General features: G+C 37.8%; 2 protein-coding genes across 7 annotated transcripts in view; one reads left to right on the forward strand and one right to left on the reverse strand.

The window, feature by feature from the left end:
- LOC139939447 (uncharacterized) overlaps positions 1–5,304 on the forward strand; it is a 34,110-nt gene extending 28,806 nt beyond the window's left edge. For all 6 annotated transcript variants that reach the window (XM_071935372.1, XM_071935376.1, XM_071935375.1 and 3 more), the window contains 2 exons: positions 792–893; positions 1,654–5,304. In XM_071935372.1, coding sequence (XP_071791473.1) covers positions 792–893; positions 1,654–1,800 — 249 coding nt within the window. In that variant the 3' untranslated portion in view covers positions 1,801–5,304. The remainder of the gene's footprint in view (positions 1–791; positions 894–1,653) is intronic.
- A 1,642-nt stretch (positions 5,305–6,946) lies between these two features.
- On the reverse strand, positions 6,947–13,747 carry LOC139939752 (uncharacterized). The gene is made up of 7 exons (XM_071935851.1): positions 11,981–13,747; positions 11,035–11,271; positions 10,325–10,447; positions 9,606–9,708; positions 8,996–9,117; positions 7,946–8,074; positions 6,947–7,309 (listed from the first exon to the last, which is right to left on the reverse strand). The coding sequence occupies exons 1-7, from the start codon at positions 13,731–13,733 to the stop codon at positions 7,305–7,307; spliced, it is 2,472 nt and encodes an 823-aa protein (XP_071791952.1). The 5' UTR covers positions 13,734–13,747; the 3' UTR covers positions 6,947–7,304.
- Between the last annotated feature and the right edge of the window lie 1,232 nt (positions 13,748–14,979).

Below are 14,979 nucleotides of genomic sequence, written 5' to 3' on the forward strand. Positions count from 1 at the left end.
TGAAATTGGGCCCAGAACTGGGAGGTATGGTTGTTCCTTTGTTTCTGCTGCCATTAAGTTAATAATATTTGCAGTTGGACTGGTGTGCTGTGGTACCATTCAGGTTCTAACTCCACTGTCCTTGTATACTTTCCATTATTGATGTATGATGTATAATTTTTAGTATCTGCTTTGTCATCTTTCTAGGGTTTATACTTTTTAACTTTTTATTGCAAGCCTACTCTTTCTCTATTGTACCGTTTAATCCCTTTTTAACTTCGTTTATAACTCCACTGTCCTTATTTTGCTATTATTGATGTATGGAGTACAATTTTAAGTATCTGCTTCATCATCTTCTATGGTTTACTTTTACATTTTTTGTTTCTCTATTGTACCGTTTAACCCTTTTAAAATTTGGTTCTAACTCCGCTTTCCTTATTATTCTATTGTTGACAATTTGTAGTATCTGCTTCATCATCTTTGTAGGGTTTACTTTTACACTTTTTATTATAGACCTACTGTTTCTGTATTGTACCATTTAATCCTTTTTTTGTGTTTAATGCCATTTGTTTTTATGTGTAAAAAAAAAAGAAGAATTTTCCCATATAATGTTTTTAGAAATATGTATACAAAAATCTTTTCAAATTGTTTTGTATTTCAGATTATTTAACCATGTTAAAAGAAATTGTATAATTGTAAAAAATAGTAAGTAGTAGAGTCTACCTCAATGGCTATGAATAGGTTTTTGATTAATTTCCTACTATAAACCTTGCATTCTCATACATCTGTTCTATTTTTATTTTTTTTTCCAGATGTCTCACTACGTAATTAGCTGCTTGAATACTTATCGTAAACCTGACTGTAAGCTTGGAAGAATCACAAACACGGAAGACTTTAAACACTTGGCACGGAAGGTAAATAAGTCATCTCATTCTTCATCATTAAATACCCAACAAACTATGTATTAAATACAAATGCATGAGTATAGTGAAGTATTTTTGTTGTGGGATTCTGAAAGCCAGTTTGTCAGCTGACAAATTGGTGAGAGTTTAGGGCATATTACTGGCGTCAAAGTTAATGGTTGGCTTTTAGTTTGGAGCATCAAAATTTACCATTATTCTTTGAGTTTTGGTAATGCTTTTCAACACTGAACTAGGACCATTTTGAGGGATTTCTGACTTGTCCTCGGGTGTTTTAAATGTCAATTGGCCAGCGGACAGAGAGTGTGGGTTCGAATCTTTAGCCGTGACACTTGTGTCCTTAAACGAGATACTTAACCATTGCATCGCCCTTCGGATGGGATGTATAGTCGTTGGTCCCATGTGTTGTGTAAAGGCATGTAAAAGAACCCAGTGCACTTATCGAAAAGAGATGGGGTTCGCCCCGGTGTTCCTGGCTGGATTGGCAGCATATTGCGCCATAGCACCTTGTAAACCATTCTATGTTGCTAAGGATTAGGTCTCATAATTCAAACTTCGTCCCACTCCCCTTGTAGTAAAATTACCTTGCTTGGTATTCTTTGGCAAAAGGCGTGATATAAGTCTGGTTATAATTATTTCTATTATTATTACTGAGTATTACTTGATAAACAAGATTCAATAGTTCTTGTTTGAAGCCTGCCCTCGCTGAATGTATTGCCATCTAATCCCAGTTTGAACCATTCTCTTTATAAAGCTGACTCACGGCATCATGGATAAGGAGCTGAAACACTGCAAGAACTTTGAAGACTTGGAGGTCAACTCTAACGTCAAACACAAAGCCAAAGAATACATCAGGAAATACATGACTCACGTTGGGCCTGTGTACCATAAGGACGATTGAACACCGAGTGCATCATCCCAATCACAACGGTAGCAGCTGTAGCCTGGGCCCGATTTCACAACAAGAAGCTAAGTACAAGAAAGTTATCCAAACTAGAATATGGTGATCAGCCACAATGCCATTTCTTATCTACATGTTATCGGTATCCTGCTAACTTTTGCCTAGCGGAAACATTTCAAGCAGAAATAAAGCATGTAAGCGCAAACAAGTATAGAAAATTCCTGCTTTGCAAAAATCACTCAAACTAAGCATGGAGGAGGAGAGGGAACCAATGTTTGAGAAATAACCTCTTTCTTAAAGACTATGTTACCCTCAGAGGGAGCCGTTTCTCACAAAGTTTTACAGCTCTCCATTGCTATTTACCAAGTCGGGTTTTATGCTAATAATTATTTTGAGTAATAACCATGGGTCTCCCCGCTTTTGTAGCCACAGAGATATCTGCGAAATTCTAGACCGTTGTCCATCAAGTTATTCATGGTTTCAAAGTGAATTAAAAATCACTCAATTTAGCTTCAAGATCTTCCTCATACACTTTTTTTATGCATTTGTATATGGTTTACCAATTTTGATATACATATTTAGCGTATTGCATTCAATAATTTTGTGAATGTTAATTTTGTGTGTTTTTAGTTAGTTCTTTTTGTAAATAGTTATTTTTTTGTTTTTCTTGCAATGCAGCCACAGAAGTCATGAAGGTATCTGTATTTAAATGACACACAGCATCGTTTTTGTTTTCTTTTCCAAAATGCCTCGCTGGATCATAACCATAGAGTTATTTATAAGAACTAGAGGGTGCACAAGACTAGATACTTGACCTGGTGTGCGCCCATTTCTTAAGTTGATATAAAAGCATTGCATAGTGTATCATAACACCGCACCAACGTGTACTTAATATTCAATGTTCTCACAAAATGGCGCGTGTGGCTCGCTTGTGGTCCTGTCGGGTTAGTGCATGCAGCATCACCAGTGCGCCCTCTAGTTCTTATATATAACTCTATTATCGTAACCCCCTAGAAGTATATTTTATTAAGTCCTGTGTTTGATCCATTCTGTGTTTGAGACTAGGCAGAGCGTTCTGTCAAAAGAATCATCAAGGCATTGAGCAACTTTTTTTTCTTTTGCAATCTGTTTTTATTTTTTCATACGCCTTTACCACATAAAAACATGACTCGTTTGAATTTTATTGCTCGAAATAAGTTCATTTTTACACTTGCTAAGCACAACAAGATCATGCTTACCAGAATAAGGTTACCAGCCAAACTTCCATGTCACAAGTACCATTTGTGACTGGTATCCTGCTCATTTCTGCTGTAGCAGCTCTTTGAAATATTGGCCCACACCAATTTGGTTTGAATCTTCAATTCAAAAATTGCGATTTACTTGCTTTTTCTCATCATTGCTTTGTTCTGAACCTTCTCTTGTGAAGTGTTTGGTTCAATGACTATTAAAACTAACTGGTTTAGAATTTCCATCGAGTCGGTACAATGTATGGAATATATTTGTTTGTCTTGAACTGGAAATGATTTGTTCCAACTTCTATAAAACAAATCATTCTCATCTGGAAATGTTCATTCTAAGTACATGTACTTATTCCTTAAATGCATATCAACATACTTGTGTATAACTCAGCCAGGTGATCTAAAATCATTTCTACAATGTCTTAAAAAGTATATGGCACAATGATGTAAACCATAAATCATAATTAATTGTAAAATGTCGTCTTGTAATAAGATGTCTTTGCATCACTTTGCAGTTAATTCATACCCTGGCCCCCATTCCACAGAGCCTCTAAGCACACAAATTTGCTAAGCATGAAATATCTTCCTTGCTAACAACAGTCTTACCAAACAAATTTCCACTTGATTTTTAGGATAAGCAACAACAGCCGAATACCAGTAAGAATCATTACTGCTTACAAATGGAAATTTGGACGGTAATCCTGTTTTTATCAAGGAAGACATTTCATGCTAAACAAGTTTGGTGCTTAGCAGTTGTGAAAATTGGCCCTGGTTGAAAACTGGAAGATTGCTATACAATCCAGTAAAATAAAACTGTACACATTGACACATATTGGTAAACTTGTATGTACAACTATTTCTTAGCTGCCAACATTGGTCATAATTGCAATTTAGTGCTGCCAAATTAGATAGTAAGACAATCTGTGGTCGGAACTTATTTTTTTATACTGATGGATAACACATAATGTAGAGGCCACTAAAAGCTGGATTTGGATTTTCAAATGTCATAAATGAGAACAATAAAAAGTACATAGAAAAAACTTTTAATGAACGGGTCTGGACTGCAGTGTGTCATTTATAATGGCATGTTAGTTGGTGATATTGACTAAAGCATAATAAATCAGTTGAATTGGGTGTGCTGGAAAAATGAGATATAATATACTAGCGTAACGGAACACGTTGCGAACTACATGGTCGGCCATTTTGTGGGGTCAAAAAGTTGACTGCACAAAATTGAGTGTTAGTTCATGGACGTTTAAGGAAAACCATGCAATTTCTTGGCATGTTTGTTCGGATCATTATATTCTACTTTTAATACATCATTCTAACCATGTCAATTTTATAGCAAACGGTTTCAAACGCGTTTCATGGACCAACTCGACCGATCCAAGGCAACGTGTCACTTTAAACTTGATTCTCATTAATACTACAATCATGTTGTGTTCATTTAGCCAGCTATGAACTTCATCTCGTTTGTTTGACTGATTGTGCATTAACGCACCTACAACTGGGTACTGCACTTTTTCTTCATAATTGTTTTGTATATATACACTGAAAGTGGTACACTGTTGTCGTTTTGAAAATGACAATTTAGTTATTATATTGAAAGATGTTTTTTTTTTTTTTTCAAACTGCTCGAATTCTTTTTGATAATTGAACCTAAAAGATGTAAATATGTAGATTGTGTATGAATTATTGAGTTTATTTCGTCTTATGTGACGTTGGAATTGTCTTCTAAACGAGAATGAAATAGAGTAGTATTTTCTACAAGTAGTTTATAAATACTTTAGGGTGTGTACTACGCATCGGGATTTCTGTACTGATTTGAAAGCCTCATGCTTATTAAATAAAGTCGCATACGACATGATTTGTATTGTAAACAAGTGTCTTTTAACTCCTTTTGGCTGATCTTTAAAACAAACTATGAACAAATGCACAATAGTGTGGAGCAGAGATTGCTTTGTGAAGATAACCCTTAATTGCAAATAGTTTACCTTTGTTTTGTTTTTTATCCGTGGATTGTTTTTATCCTATATGGATGTAGGTACCCAATTTCAAAAGCCTGTAAGCACACAAATTTGCTTAGCATTAAATTTCTTCCTTGATAAAAACAAGATTACCAAACAAATTTCTATTTGTGGCATATTGCTTGTTGCCTTTGCTTATCTTGAAAATCACGTGGAAAATTGGTTGGTAATCCTGTGTTTTTTTATTATTAAGGAAGACATTTCATGCTAAGCACCTTTTTTTGTGCTTACAGGTTTTATGAAATTGGGCCATGGTCGCGTCTTTGAGATATGTCGCGTCTTGCGAATGTCCACGCAAGAATCATCTCCAATAGGAATACACAATGTGAGAAGCGTTACTGCAGTAAATCTCAAACTCAAATTTTGTAGCATAACAAAACTTGTATTTTCTACATAGCAGGTTTTGTATGTGCATACAGGCTTTATGAAATTGTTCCCATGAGTTAGTCTTCACAGGAATAATGATTTAGCTCCAAAACAAGCAGACTTGTTAAATCAAAGCATGTTTCATTGACTCTGTTAATTTCTGATCTGAATTATAAAAGGTCTCGGCCGGTTTCACGAAACGCTAGGATTAATCCTAGGACGAGTAACTCGTCCTAACTTAGGATGGGTTCAATGCGTCTTAACGGAACTTATTAATCCTTCAGTTATGAAGATTTTGGTGAAATCGACGGCAGGGCCTATACACCATTTCGAATTTCAATTGTTGAAATGGTGTTTCTGTTTAGGGTTTGGGGACGCAAACCAGTAAAAGTACACACTGAGACGTTTACAATGGCACGTACAATTTTATTTAGATGCTAATCACTAGCTGCTGGACATCTAGTTATATACAAAAGCAGATTGCTTCGATCTGGAAGCCTTGTCGAATCAAACTTCTGTAGTATACATTGGATTAAATATCAATACATTGTGAGTGTTCGCTTCTTGATTCCAAAGTTGTGGTAGTGCCAAATCGTCTGACGTGACTGTCCTCGGGAGTTTTCCTGTTCGTAAAATATTTCTTCCAAGTTTTCCCTACGGATTACAGTGCCTCACAAATTTAGAAGCGAAACATCGGGAAACTAAATCCGATACTTTGCTAAAAGAAGCCTATACACGTGAATTAAATCATACTTTTAAAGACAGTGGACACTATTGGTAATAGTCAAAGACTAGCCTTCACAGTTGGTGTATCTCAACATATGCATGAAATATAAACCTGTGAAAATTTGAGCTCAATTATTGGTCGTCGAAGTTGCGAGATCATAATGAAAGAAAAAACACCCTTGTCACACGAAGTTGTGTTCGTTTAGATGGTTGATTTCGAGACATCAAGTTCTAAACTTGAGGTCTCGAAATCAAATTCGTGGAAAATTACTTCTTTCTCGAAAACTACTCCACTTCAGAGGAAGCCGTTTCTCACAATGTTTTATACTACCAACCTCTCCCCATTACTCGTAACCAAGTAAGGTTTCGTGCTATTAATTATTTTGAGTAATTACCAATAGTGTCCACTGCCTTTAAGATGCAAAACAAACTTGACTTTAAGTGCTCGTTGAATGTGATGTATGTTAGGAAGGAGGAACTTGTGTTATAATCCCGTGCCCCGACCCCGCTCAGAACCCCCCCCCCCCCAATAAAAAAGTACAAAATAAAAGTTCAACAATAATTTTATGTACGAATAAAACTGTTCAAACTTTCAAAATCCCCCATTGTTTGTGCCATTTGCCACACTCTAAAAAAATAATGTACACCTTCGCCACAGCTTAGCAGTATTGGTTTTGTTCAACATTGTTTCGTCTAATGATAGTTGTATTTTATGAAATGCCTTATCTCGATATTATTATTAATCTTGATGCTTTCCTAGTATTGTTCGCTGGACAATATCAGCTTTCACTAGTGTATCATTAATTGAATGTAAAGCGCATGCTTGAATATAACCTGTCCTCAATGATGTCGGTATTTTAATGAATACATAGTATGCCTATCGCACATAAGATAAAATGCATCGAAAACAATATTTTCCGAAGTAGTGGAAAAAATAAATTTATTTAGTTTTGCCTAAACTGTTAATACGCAGACACCGGCCAAATAATGATGCCTCACATATCAAAAATGGTTCATCTTGGGTTGGCTATGTGAGGTCTCAATGTGATGATTGTCGTTTTGCAGAATATAACTTCAACGAAGACTGTCTCTTTATTCTCGTCCTTCTTCTGTTCATCGTACAGCCCCCCTCTAAGTTCTCCTCTGTTCACTCTGTTGGTTGAAAACGGATGAACAAATATTAAACCAATGTAGTGCAAATTGGTGTTGCGCCCTTCCCTGCTCCCTTCGGCAGGCCACAGCCTCCCCAGCGATCTCAAAATTCATTAGTTTTGTCTACAGTTGACTAGTTTACAAATTCAACATGATGTTGGTTGGTTATGTATTGCGCTTCTTTAGGTGTTTATGTCGTGTCATGACGATGACTAGAGCAAGCTAGTCGAAACGTTGAGACCAATTTCAGAACTGACTCCGCGGCAGTACAGTTAATTACGATCCTATAAGCTAAAGTAGTAGTCCAGTCTAATTTCTACACCATCCGCCCTGGTAATAGTTAAAAAGCAGGACAGTTCTTTTCAGAACTGAGAAGTCTCCCGAACCTCCCATATCTACTCCACGGCAGTAGAATAAAGCAAGACAGTTCCCTAAGAACAACTCTACCTGGCAAGTAGATACACACATGGTGGTACCGCAAACCAAATATACAATATGAAGAATGTTTTGTGAAAAAACATACCACTGTATTTCGACAGTGACGCTCTGCCATCAGTTGATAGTCAGTAAGAAGTCGTTGGTTTCCCGCGGTTTCTCGGTGAGAATTAGTGTTTAATTAAAGTGATTCTTTCTTACCGTACGTACAGCCTTCTTCATCCATGCCATTCTTACAATCATATGTATAATCACATTTTGCTGACATTGGATAGCATAAACCGTCACATGCAAACATCCCATAATGCTCACAGTCGCTCATTGTACGACCTTTCGTAAAAAATAGATCAAAAGAACGAAAGAAAAAGGAAAAAGAAAGAAGGGGAGAAAGAAGCAAACAAACCATTATTGATTATGGTATATTGTTTAAAATGTCAGATGTTCTCTATAAACAAGTTCACTATATTATTTTGGTTTTTACACCTATACACCGATGTGTGTTAGCACTGTATACTCAGTACTTTCCTGACTTCTGTGAAACAAATCACAGAGGTCAGGCTCGGGTGGAATTCGAACCCACGACCTTTGCAATTCTAGAGCAATATCATACTAACTATACGTGTGTGATGTCGAGGTTTTGTAGCCGACTGACCAAACTGACAATTCTGTATGTCACCTTTCAAATTGAACAGTTCAGTGATTCGAAACAAGTGCACACAAAATCTCACGAAATAAAATAAGTAAGTAAATGCCTGTTCAACAAGTTCGCCATTTGTCGGTCTGTCCAAACCGACCCACGTATCCCTTGGGGGTATAGGATGCTTGGAAATATTCAACATACACTTTGCATTAGCGTATTATATTTATGATAAAAGGAGCCAAAGCTGTCATTAGAAATGTTACTTTTGACTTTCTAAATTGTTTAATTATTGTGCCAAATGTTCCTGTGTCCCCCTTTAGCTGTAGAGGTGATGGGAAGGGTTTGGCTTAAATGCGATTTATTTGTCGTCTTATTATAAAAAATTCAGCAATTCTGTTTCCATAATCGAAACAACAAGAATGAAGTATACAAATTATAGACGCGAATAGATATTCTATTGTCGCCACAAGAATAAAAACGTGAACGTAAATTATAAGTCCAAACTTATTTTGTACGTATATACAAGTAAGCGATATATTGTTTTTATTTATGTGGCAGAATGACGCTTCTGAAAATTATGGCAATGACTGATAAAATTAGAAATAACTTACTACAATGACGCTCGTCAGAGCGATCTCGGCAACTGTATACTCCATTACAGAATAACTCTTCCCTCACGCACTGTATACCATCGGCACATTTACGGTAGCCATTGGAACAGGGAAGAGCACATCTTAAAAGAATTGAAAACCATTCAAAGATTACATGAAATATAGGCCTACAAATTAACACAAAAGGGTTGGGTTTGAGGGATACATCGTTGGTTTTTGAAGGAAGGAGTAGATTATATATTTTAGTATAAGTTAATTTGTTGCTTTGTTGGGGTATTTGGATGTTTGTTTGTTTGTTTGTGTTTTTAACTTGGAGTCTACACATGCCATTTCTCCGGAGGTTTAGCACTGATGTAAACTTTATAGATTTGAAGTAATCTTTGAAAGTTGAGTTGAATCAATCATCGAGTTGACTCAACCGTCGAGTTGACTCAATCGTCGAGTTTCAACTGTCGAGTTGTCTCAACCTTCGAGTTGTCTCAACTGTCGAGTTGACCCAACCGTCGAGTTGAATCAACAGTCGAGTTGTCTCAATCATCGAGTTACTTGTCAAGTTGTCTCGAGTCGAGTCGGTCTGCCGTCGAGTTGTGTCTGAACTCTTTAAAATTACCTTTGTGTATCCTCATCAGATGCATCTGCACAATCCATCACACCATCACAAAACTCTTCCGATGTCAGGATATGTTTGCCTCCATACGCATTGACACAACTCACTAAAGATCAAGATAATTATTACATCACCAATTTCATTGTTCTAATTTTGTTTGCGTCACATTTTGAAAAACGGTGCCTACCGAATATTGCGTCACCTGATAATTCTCTGTATTGTAACTGAAACTTCTTTCCTTGTCATCTCCCCATGGGGTTTTTGGCTAGTACAGTGAATAAGTTTGCTTAAAGGCAGTGGACACTATTGGTAGTTACTCAAAATAATTATTAACATAAAACCTTTCTTGGTGACGAGTAATGGGGAGAGGTTGATGGTATAAAGCATTGTGAGAAACGGCTCCCTCTCAAGTGCCATACTTTTCGAGAAAGAAGTTTCAAGACCTCAAGTTTAGAACATGAGGTCTCGAAATCAACCATCTAAACACACACAACTTCGTGTGACAAGGGTGTTTTTTCTTTCATTATTATCTCGCAAGTTCGATGACCGATTGAGCTCAAATTTTCACAGGGATGTTATTTTATGCATATGTTGAGATAAACCAACTGTGAAGGCTAGTCTTTGACAATTACCAATAGTGTCCACTGCCTTTAAGTGTCTTTGAATTTACAACCAGAATAAAGGAAATGAAGAAGAAGACAACATTAAAAGTGTAAACTTACGACAATCTTGTTCGTCTTGACCGTTGAAGCAATCATAAACCCCATCACATAAGTTAGCTTCGTTTATACACTGCGCAGTTTGACCACATTTGAAGAACCCAGAATCACATTTTCTGGTTGTCTCTGTGAAAGGTGTAAGAAAAAGAAAATCATAGTTGTGTTTGATCAAGTTGAACCAATTAAGACATTGAAAATTAAACCGTTCCATTTTGCAATTAGTTTATTATTAGTGTTGGCTTCACATTTCATAATGAGACAATACATACATAAAATAATACCTTAATTTTCTGATGATTAAAAAATTAATTCAAAAGAAATCAGTTTGACGTCATATTGTCTTTAATTATTTTGTGTGTGCTTTGGTACATATACACTCCTGTAACAGAGCACTAAATAAGAACTGTTTGCAGTAACACCTTTCATCCGACCCATCATTACAGTCCTGAAGAAGTAGGTCAATGTTTCACTCCACATGCAATATTGAAACACGCCATAATTATACTTTGGAAAAGCACATCTCTCTTACTATTGCGTCTCCTGTGAAGTTCCACAATAAATGTGATTCCTTCAAATTAATGTGCCAAGGTTAACACTGTATTTTATAAAGTGTTTAACATCGGTCAACTTCATATTTTGTTTAACTGTCATGGCTTATGAGCAAGTTTGTAAAGTGTTCCTCCGTGATTTTTTAATTTATATTATTCACTCACCACAGCTTGCCGAACTTTCATCCGATCCATCATTACAGTCCTGCACCATATCACACACGTTTTCTATCGGGACACACTGCACTCCATTATCGCACGGAATCTGTGTATCTGAGCATGTGTGGTTTGATGATGGTATCAATGGTGGCATTGGAGTTAGCATTGAACCAATTCCCGCCAAATTGCTCTGGGTTTTACCGCCTGTTTGCTGAGTCACTGTTGCCGACACCTTGGGGGAATCTGTTCAGTGAATGTTGAATATACACTTTTAATGTAATTTGCATTACAGGCAGTGGACGCTATTGGTAGTTACTCAAAACAATTATTAGCATAAAACCTTTCTTGGTGACGAGTAATGGGACGAGGTTGATGGTATAAAACATTGTGAGAAACGGCTCCCTCTGAAGTGCAATAGTTTTTGAGAAAGAAGTAATTTTCCACGAACTTGATTTCGAGACCTCAGATCTAGAACTTGAGGTCTCGAAATCAACCATCTAAACGCACACAACTTTGTGTGACAAGGGTGTTTTTTCTTTCATTATTATCTCGCAAGTTCGATGATTGATTGAGCTCAAATTTTCACAGGTTAGTTATTTTATGCATTTCTTGAGATACACCAACTCTGAACGCTAGTCTTTGACAATTACCAATAGTGTCCACTGCCTTTTAAGGCAATTGGCACTATTGGTAATTACTCAACAAAATTTTTAGCATAAACATTAGTAACGAGAAATGGAGAGTTTTTGATAGTATAACACATTGTGAGAAACAGCTCCCTCTGAAGTCTTTTTGAGAAAGAGGTAATTTATTACTCAAAATATTAAATAAGCTCTATATGATTTCTCTGACGACCTTTGATTTACTTTGAACTACAATTGTCACCATCAAGTATAAGACCATACATAACATGTAATCATTACAAACGCAATGCAATTTTATTTGGCCCTACCTTTTGGTGTACTTGACTCTCCTTTGTGATTAGAGCTGTGCTTGATTTCTGAAATGAGACCTTCTAACTCCAGCTCCAGTTGCCCTTGTTTAGACTGATCCACGTCTGGTTCATGTTGTGTGCTTACCACGTCTGATGAAGAAACCTTAATGTCCCCTGATATGATCAAGAATTCACCATCATCAGACTCACCACCCAAGAGTCCACCGTCACCAGACTCACCACCAAGGAACCAACCATCACCACCTAAGAATCCACCGTCACCAGACCCACCACCTAAAAACTCACCGTCACCAGACTCACCACCTAAGAGTCCACCGTCATCAGACTCACCACCTAAGAACTCACCGTCACCAGACACACCACCTAAGAATCCACTGTCACCAGACTCACCACCTAAGAGTGCACCGTCACCAGACTCACCACCTAAGAGTGCACCGTCATCAGACTCACCACCTAAGAGTGCACCGTCACCAGACTCACCACCTAAGAGTGCACCGTCACCAGACACACCACCTAAGAGTGCACCGTCACCAGACTCACCACCTAAGAATCCACCGTCACCTGACTCACCACCTAAGAATCCACCGTCACCAGACCCACCACCTAAGAACCCACCATCACCAGACTTACCACCTAAGAATCCACCGTCACCAGACTCACCACCTAAAAACTCACCGTCACCAGACTCACCACCTAAGAATCCACCGTCACCAGACCCACCACCTAAGAACCCACCATCACCAGACTTACCACCTAAGAATCCACCGTCACCAGACTCACCACCTAAAAACTCACCGTCACCAGACTCACCACCTAAGAGTCCACCGTCATCAGACTCACCACCTAAGAACTCACCGTCACCAGACACACCACCTAAGAATCCACTGTCACCAGACTCACCACCTATAAAGAGTGCACCGTCACCAGACTCACCACCTAAGAGTGCACCGTCATCAGACTCACCACCTAAGAATCCACCGTCATCAGACTCACCACCTAAGAGTTTACCGTCATCAGAACCACCTCCTAAGAACTCACCGTCACCAGACCCACCACCTAAGAACCCAACATCACCAGACTCACCCACCGATCCACTAATAAGCTCTTCCAATATGGTGGTCTCAAAACGGTCACCACTCCCCATGACCACATCCTGAATACCATTGTTGACTTGAGACAGTAGTTCGAGTTCAAGGTATTGTCCACTGCCATCAGATTCCTCGTGGTCATCTTGACCCACAGAAGGCTTCTTCTCGAGGTTTTCATCACGATCTGCAGCAAGCCAATCAAGTTCTGACGGTAGTAGGTCTTTAGTACCCGAACTAAACAACGTTACCGTACCAGAAACAGAGACCGATTCTCCTTCAAAATGACCAGCAGTATTTTCTAGAGTTGCAAGTTGTTCTTCTAGACCCAACACGGCTCCCGAACCGTCCTCGTCATCCTTGCTCGAAACATTGACAGCTACTTCCAAATCATGCACATTCTGTAGCTGATTCTGCAAAGCATTCAGAGAGTTTGGCGCCTTTTCTCTGCTGATTGACAAACCAACGAGGTTGATATCTTGAGCGTCCTTCCCACCAGATACCAAACTTTGAGCAAGTTTGTCCTCATCGTCCTTCTCAACCAGTCTGCCTCCATTTCTCAGCCTGGTGTGCATGTTATGAATCTCGAGACCAATATCAATGACAGAGTGTTGTCTACCATTGGAATTGTTATCATCGTTGATTGGATCAGAGTGTTGAAGCATAGGAAGAGCCAAAGCGGTGGATAAGTTAGTCGCTACAACGAGAAGGAGTGTGAGTGTGGTGAAGTGCTCCATAGTGCAATAGTCTGTCCGTTCCTGTAAGAATATCAAAAGGTCGTTAAAGGGAAGGCACACTATCGGTAATTGTCAAAGACTAGTGTTCTCACTTGGTGTATCTCATCATATGGATACAATAACAAACCTATGGAAATTTGAGCTCAATTGGTCATCGAAGTTGCGAGAAAATGATGAAAGAAAAAACACCCTCGTTTGACGAATTTGTGTGCTTTCAGATAGGAATAAAAGACTTCTAGCCAAAAGTCTTTTATTATTTTAGTGAGAAATTACCTCTATTTCAAAATCTATGCTACTTCAGAGGGAGCCGGCTCTCACCAGTTGGCTCTCACAATGTTTTATACTATCAACAGCTCTTCAATGCTCGTTACCAAGTCAGTTTTTAAGTTAATATTTGTTTTTTGGGAATTACCAAATGTGTACCTTCCCTTTAAAAATATTGATGAACTACACTTTTGATAACTCGAGGGTCTGTAAACGTTTGGTAATTACTGTGAAAATGAATGGCAACAAACACTTGGTAAAACACGTGGTAAGAAGTAGGACTACAGCAGATATCATTTTTATCCCCCTAAAATTTGAATAATAATGAGAAGCGTTACAGCGGTAGCTGTAAAATTGTGCATTCCTGTTAGGTGTCATTCTGTCTATTAGACATATTCGCTCCGGATTTTCGGCGATATCTTAAAAATCGCAAATGAAATTTGCGGATGTTAGTTTTATTGTGAATATAATTATATAATTTATATAGGATTTAAACAATTGAACGGAAAATAGGATTTAAACAATTGAACGGAAAAAAATATGGACACGAATAATAGGAAATGATATCTTGAACTATATTTTACCCATGAAAAAGTCCTCACAAAAAAAACCTCACTTATGGCACAACAGGTTTGTTATAACAGATCAAATGTACGGTATGCTTATGCATTCTAAATACACCATGTTAACAATGTATTTTAGATAGAAGTGTTGGTTCTGAGTAGAGCGTGTTGATTATTCTCATGGTTTTGACGACTCTTCATATTTATCGTTGTTACACTAAACCAAAGCAATTCTATATTTGGACTGATGAACTACAACAGGTGGACGAGTTCTCACGCACTCGGACAAAAGTTCTTTGTTTGTCTTTCGGCTACTTCTCGAACAAGAAGATCTTAAAAAGGCCGAC

Source organism: Asterias amurensis, chromosome 7, assembly GCF_032118995.1.
Source record: "Asterias amurensis chromosome 7, ASM3211899v1".
In the NCBI taxonomy this organism is placed as follows: domain Eukaryota; kingdom Metazoa; phylum Echinodermata; class Asteroidea; order Forcipulatida; family Asteriidae; genus Asterias; species Asterias amurensis.

Excerpts from the sequence above, each read along its gene's own strand:
- LOC139939752 (XM_071935851.1), bottom strand. The coding sequence starts at position 13,733 with ATGCTTCAACACTCTGATCCAATCAACGATGATAACAATTCCAATGGT. Across the intron at positions 9,709-10,324 it reads TCAAGACGAACAAGATTGTC|TGAGTTGTGTCAATGCGTAT; the intron begins GTAAGTTTACAC and ends CTTGATCTTTAG. Across the intron at positions 9,118-9,605 it reads TCTGATGAGGATACACAAAG|ATGTGCTCTTCCCTGTTCCA; the intron begins GTAATTTTAAAG and ends AATTCTTTTAAG.